This window comes from Limulus polyphemus, unplaced genomic scaffold, assembly GCF_000517525.1.
Source record: "Limulus polyphemus unplaced genomic scaffold, Limulus_polyphemus-2.1.2 Scaffold5641, whole genome shotgun sequence".
In the NCBI taxonomy this organism is placed as follows: Eukaryota; Metazoa; Arthropoda; class Merostomata; order Xiphosura; family Limulidae; genus Limulus; species Limulus polyphemus.
This window is the reverse complement of record NW_013671251.1, coordinates 3,393-9,311: the sequence shown is the minus strand read 5'-3', so window position 1 is coordinate 9,311 and position 5,919 is coordinate 3,393. Positions and strand designations below refer to the sequence as shown.

At 34.1% G+C, this 5,919-nt stretch overlaps 1 protein-coding gene across 1 annotated transcript in view; it reads right to left on the bottom strand.

Annotated features, from left to right (window-relative positions):
* The window catches only part of LOC106472826 (fibrillin-1-like), a gene marked incomplete at its 3' end in the record, with an annotated part of 59,053 nt that extends 53,475 nt beyond the window's left edge, over positions 1-5,578 (bottom strand). The window contains exon 1 of the mRNA XM_022401364.1: positions 5,562-5,578. Within this exon, the coding sequence (XP_022257072.1) occupies positions 5,562-5,565 (4 nt within the window). The remainder of the gene's footprint in view (positions 1-5,561) is intronic.
* Between the last annotated feature and the right edge of the window lie 341 nt (positions 5,579-5,919).

Sequence of the window (5,919 nt, the reverse complement as noted above, 5' to 3'; positions counted from 1 at the left end):
CGGGCTGTAAAACAGCTGTCAGTATTTCCAGTCCTAAGTAAACAGACCAAGATACTAGACGGGCTGTAAAACAGCTGTCAGTATTTCCAGTCCTAAGTAAACAGACCAAGTTACTAGACGGGCTGTAAAACAACTATCAGTATTTCCAGTTCTAAGTAAACAGACCAAGGTACTAGACGGGCTGTAAAACAACTGTCAATATTTCCAGTTCTAAGTAAACAGACCAAGGTACTAGACGGGCTGTAAAACAACTGTCAGTATTTCCAGTTCTAAGTAAACAGACCAAGGTACTAGACGGGCTGTAAAACAACTGTCAATATTTCCAGTTCTAAGTAAACAGACCAAGGTACTAGACGGGCTGTAAAACAGCTGTCAATATTTCCAGTTCTAAGTAACATCTTGGGCGTTTTAGTTCATTTATTACTCTAGTTTTAAGTACGAAACTTTGTATCTGTTTTAAGGTTCAAAAAATTATCTTAAATCATCATTAAATCCTATTTGTTTGATAATAATATTAACTTTAAATAAATCGTGCAGGATGTCTGTCAGACTGTTTGGAAAACCACAATTAGAACTCCTTGTATAACTATATTATAAGGTGGTTCCATAAATATTATAACTAGATATACTTTAAACAACTCCTTCAAACTAAAATATAAATCTCTAAATTTCATCTCATGATACACTTCATATACAAAAACTGTTGTTGTTTTCCTATACAGATTTATATTTTATGTCGACTAACAAAATTTTGCAAAAGCTGACCCAAATGTTTAAGAATCAACAAAGACAAAGCATGGTGCTAACCCTTACGCCATTGAAATTCCATAACTTGAACTTAAATATTGCTATTTAATAATAATAAGACCCCCCCTTAGTGAAAAATTCTTGTAATTTCTAGAAAAAGAAACTGTATAGTATCTTCGTCCTGATATAATAGGTCAAAGCCTATTTGTTTCAAGGGTGTATTAGTATACAAAACGTGTACATTAAATATTGTCATTTTTACTCTCATTAAATATGTATTCATTAGTATAGCCGTCAGCTCCGTGAGTGTTCTTCAGCACCTCCAAAATTTATTGACGCGAGTGCTGATTAGCACCCTAAATGCTGTGCAAAGAATACATCCAGCACCTCCGATAATTTGGAAAAGTTAGGCTCTAATGTTCATTGGTAGCATGACGTTTCCCAAAAATTGGACACAAAACTACGTAATTCATAATTACATGTATCCGCTAGACCTGTAGTTTATAACACTGACATATTATATTCATTGTTGTTATTTCAACACTAGGTACGTGAAGGTGAGTCATTGTTGATACTGTAACACTATTATATGAAAGTGTTTGATGTTGTTACCTTAACACTGGTATATGAAGGCAATTGTGGATCATTGTTGTTACTCTAACACTAGTATATAAAGGGGATTCATTGTTGTTAATCTATCACTAGTATATAAAGGGGATTCACTAGTATATAAAGGGGACTCACTAGTATATAAAGGGGATTCACTAGTATATAAAGGGGACTCACTAGTATATAAAGGGGATTCACTAGTATATAAAGGGGATTCATTGTTGTTAATCTATCACTAGTATATAAAGGGGATTCATTGTTGTTAATCTATCACTACTACATAAAGGGGATTCGTCGTTATCATTCTAAGAACCATTGTACGTCCTTAAGGTGTACATCAACTTACGTAAACAAATAATATCAACTTCCACAATCTACCTTACTATGTAAAAAAGCACATCGCTCAAGAGAAAGACTAAATATATTTTGTAAGGAGGATGAACTTCTTTTGATCTTCGTTGAAAATGTGTAGAAATCAATGGGATCCTAGTACCTCAAACACATTGGCTTGGAGACTTGCCATAAATCGTTCAATCTACACGTGCTAGTTGAACATCTCTGGACCGGGATTTAACACACCTAGATAACTATCGAAGGTCACACTGTATGCAGTTTGTCTAGGTTCCACCGGACTCCTAGCCCTCAAGGTTAGCCCGACTCTCTTCTCTACATAATATATCATCTAGAGCACCATCGTTTTGCTTTATTTGGTTTGGTAAGCAAGCAGCTTTGGCTTAAGTCGCGTAAAAACAAGCAAAGCGAATGGAAACTTGTTATTGCGGAGAAAATAGCTCGAATTCATTGTAATATGTTATCAATGTTTTGATCATCGGCCTATTTATGTAAAACACTTCAGTTACACGTTTCGTTAAAAAAAAACAATCCTAAAACGGGGATTTCGTTTTATTGTTTGAGTTAAAACCAGATTTATCCAGTAAAAAGAATATTCTGCTTCGTAATTTTAATTTTTAGTACAGACTGGAAAATAATTAACATTTTGAGTATCGATTGATAGTTTTCATTATGGCCAAAACGGGAATAAGAAATGGAAAGTCCTCAATAGAAATGTTACAAGTATTAGGAAAAAAATTATCATTTTATCCGGCTTATCCTCACAAAACAAATAAAGCCATCTCGACTTTACACGGAGAATAAAATCCCTACACTACTGGCTTTCCCCCACTTTGTCTATCGAAAGTTTAGTGTTTCAATAGAATCTCAACTTTCATCATTATACCTTTCTTTTAGTTAACTTTAGAATACTACTTTTATGACTATTTTACAATAGAGTAACATTTTACGATTACAAATTCTGCTTCTATTTGTTTTGCCATTGAGAAAGCCAGCAATGTAGGGGTTTTATTCTCCATGCAAAGTAAGAAGGCTTAGTCTGCTATGTGATCATTAACCAGATCAAGTGATATTTCCACTTCCATCCCTATCTTGTTTGGTTCCTTTTTTCAAGTTCAGTAGTCAGCACTACATAGCTTTTTTATTTAGCGATAAAAATTTTCGTAATACTTGTTTGTTTAATTTTTTTATAAGATGGTGTACGTGGGTTACTAGGTTGTAGATAAGAAAATCCTGATGAGTTTTGTATTGCTTTAATACGGCGTTCGTACTCTCCGATTTCTAGATATATCTCGGCATGAGAAGAACGGAAACACGATAACTATATGGAAAGTCTTCAATATATATCATTTCTGTAGTTCTATAGGCTTCTAATGATGACTAAAACGGAGTCGTGACAACTATGTGGAGAATCCTCACTACATGTTTTATTGCTACAGGATTCTCAGTATGAATAGAGCAGAAATATTACAAATATATATAAATTAATCGATATATACTTTATTTATAGAGGTTTCTCAGCGTGACTAGAGTAGAAATATTATAACTATGTGGAAAGTATTCATTGGGCTTTATTTCTAGAAGTTTCTCAGCATGACTTAAAGAGAAACAGCGCGACTATGATACATTATCTGTAATACATCTGAACTACTTTAGGACCTACATATAAAATTAGGCTGACTGAAAATATTTCTGTACAAGTAGATAAACTATATTACGTTCAATAAGAATACAGTACAAATGTAGTGTTAACCCTATTTCCTTTACAACCAGTTGGTAATACTTACTATAACAAGTATACATCAAGTGTAATGTTAACCCTATTTCCTTTACAACCAGTTGGTAATACTTGTATAACAAGTATACATCAAAGTGTAATGTTAACCCTATTTCCTTTACAACCAGTTGGTAATACTTGTTATAAGTATACAATAAAGTGTAATGTTAACCCTATTCCTTTACAACCAATTGGTAATACTTGTTACAAGTATACATCAAGTGTAATGTTAACCCTATTCCTTTACAACCAATTGGTAATACTTGTTACAAGTATACATCAAGTGTAATGTTAACCCTATTTCTTTAAAACCAGTAGCTAATAGTACGTGTACACAGCACAAGTGTAATATTACTTCCTTTACAACCAGTTGCTAATAACTAGCACATAAGTAAACCTGCACATTCAAGCCACACCTCTCATAAAGACTGACGTCATGACCTAATATCGTTATTCAACTCTGTCTTCAGTCTAACAAACAATGAGAAGTAAAAATTAAAGCCGTTATCTGCATTATATCAGGCTCAGCCGGAGTTTCACTCAAGCAAGGATCTAAATTCCAAAAAGGATTAAATCGTGACATACCAATTAAAGTTTTGTCAGGATAGAGAAACAATGGTTTAAATGACGCAGGTAATTGTATGACGTTTTCACCAGTTTTGTTTATAAATGTTTCTTGGATTCTAACGTCACTTGTAGAAAGGTGTTCTGCTGTTAAAGCGTGATTCGTTTTATCTCCGCTAGAGTTACAACGATCTACAAAATTCATATTTACTGTTTTTCACAAATGTTTTTAAACAGATGAATTATAAATATTAGTACAATTCGTGGCATTTCATTCACACTTTATCCGCTAGAAGGCGTTTACAAATAAGAATAATTTAACTTGTTATTAACAATTTCTTTTCGATTTAAAAATTGAGAATCAGTTTAATTTTATAGAAAACATGTAAGTAATTAATTATGTTATGGAAATTGAAAATTCTGCAAAGTAAGAAAGATCCTTTTAAATATCTATAGAAACATTTTTAAATTTGTAACATAAATAATTTTTATGAAACTGTAACAACTTTCTTTGTTTTTTCTTCCATTATTACACAAATAAAAACTTAATACCAATAATACGGTAAATATTGAAGGGATATCAGTTATTTAAACTTTAGTTTTAAGAAACACCTTTAATACCAGCAATACGGTAATCACTAGAGGGACATCGCTGTTATTTAAACCTTAATAATAATAATAATAATAAAAACTTTAATACCAGTAATAGGTAATCACTAGAGGGACATCGCTGTTATTTAAACCTTAATAATAATAAAAACTTTAATACCAGTAATAGGTAACCACTAGAGGGACATCGCTGTTATTTAAACCTTAATAATAATAATAATAATAAAAACTTTAATACCAGTAATAGGTAATCACTAGAGGGACATCGCTGTTATTTAAACCTTAATAATAATAAAAACTTTAATACCAGTAATAGGTAACCACTAGAGGGACATCGCTGTTATTTAAACAGTTTACGTTTCTACAAATAATGCCCACTTACTCTGTGTGGCTAAGTTATTCTAAAGCCTAAAGATGATGGTCAGTTCCGACGTGTCCATTGGGTGAGATCATTAATACAAACCTAGGAAGTTTGACACTTCACAGTGGTCGTCTCTTATCTGGTAGAAGACTAACTTGTAACTTTGGGTAGATGTAGGTCGTCGAGTTTCAATTCACAATACACTCGGACCAAATGAAAACGTTTTTACGTAAAACTTCTTAAATATTTTACTTGGTACACAAGAGGAAATTACTAGAGTCCCACGTTGGGTTTTGATTAATTACCATGGGATTATCAAACACAAAGGTGATCCGCGTCCAGCCAGCGGTTACGAGCAATGTTGGCAACTACGGCGTAACCTCGACTCAACACGGCTTCCTTCCGACGTCACTAAGTAGGCCACTGAACACCTGGTCAAACAAGCCTAACTTCCAAAGTTTTGGTCAGGAACGGCGGTCTCACCCTTAGCGACACTTCAGAACTGATCATTTTCTGGCCATTAGTAAAAGAAGAATTTCTCACCCATGTCCTGATCGTCATGAGGGTAACTACCACGACAGGACCAACTACGAAATAGCTCACGGATCTGTTTTCCAGGTATATGTCTTAACTTTTAACCTGTAACCAAGGAATGTAGAAGTTAGTTCGTCACGTGATTCGACCTGTTCTGAGGCGTCCTCGTGATTGGCGCTCAGTGGCATGACGAGAGGACCAATCTTTACCATGTTAAGCCCGTTCCACAACAAGGTGCAACGCGCCCTGGTGCTGATTCACCAGGATAGATTTCTCTGGCAGACAGGTGGGCTCACCACTACTGTGAAGAAGTTCCATGAGTGTAGATTCCTCTGTGAAGAAAAGCAGAACAAAAAAAAAAATTACC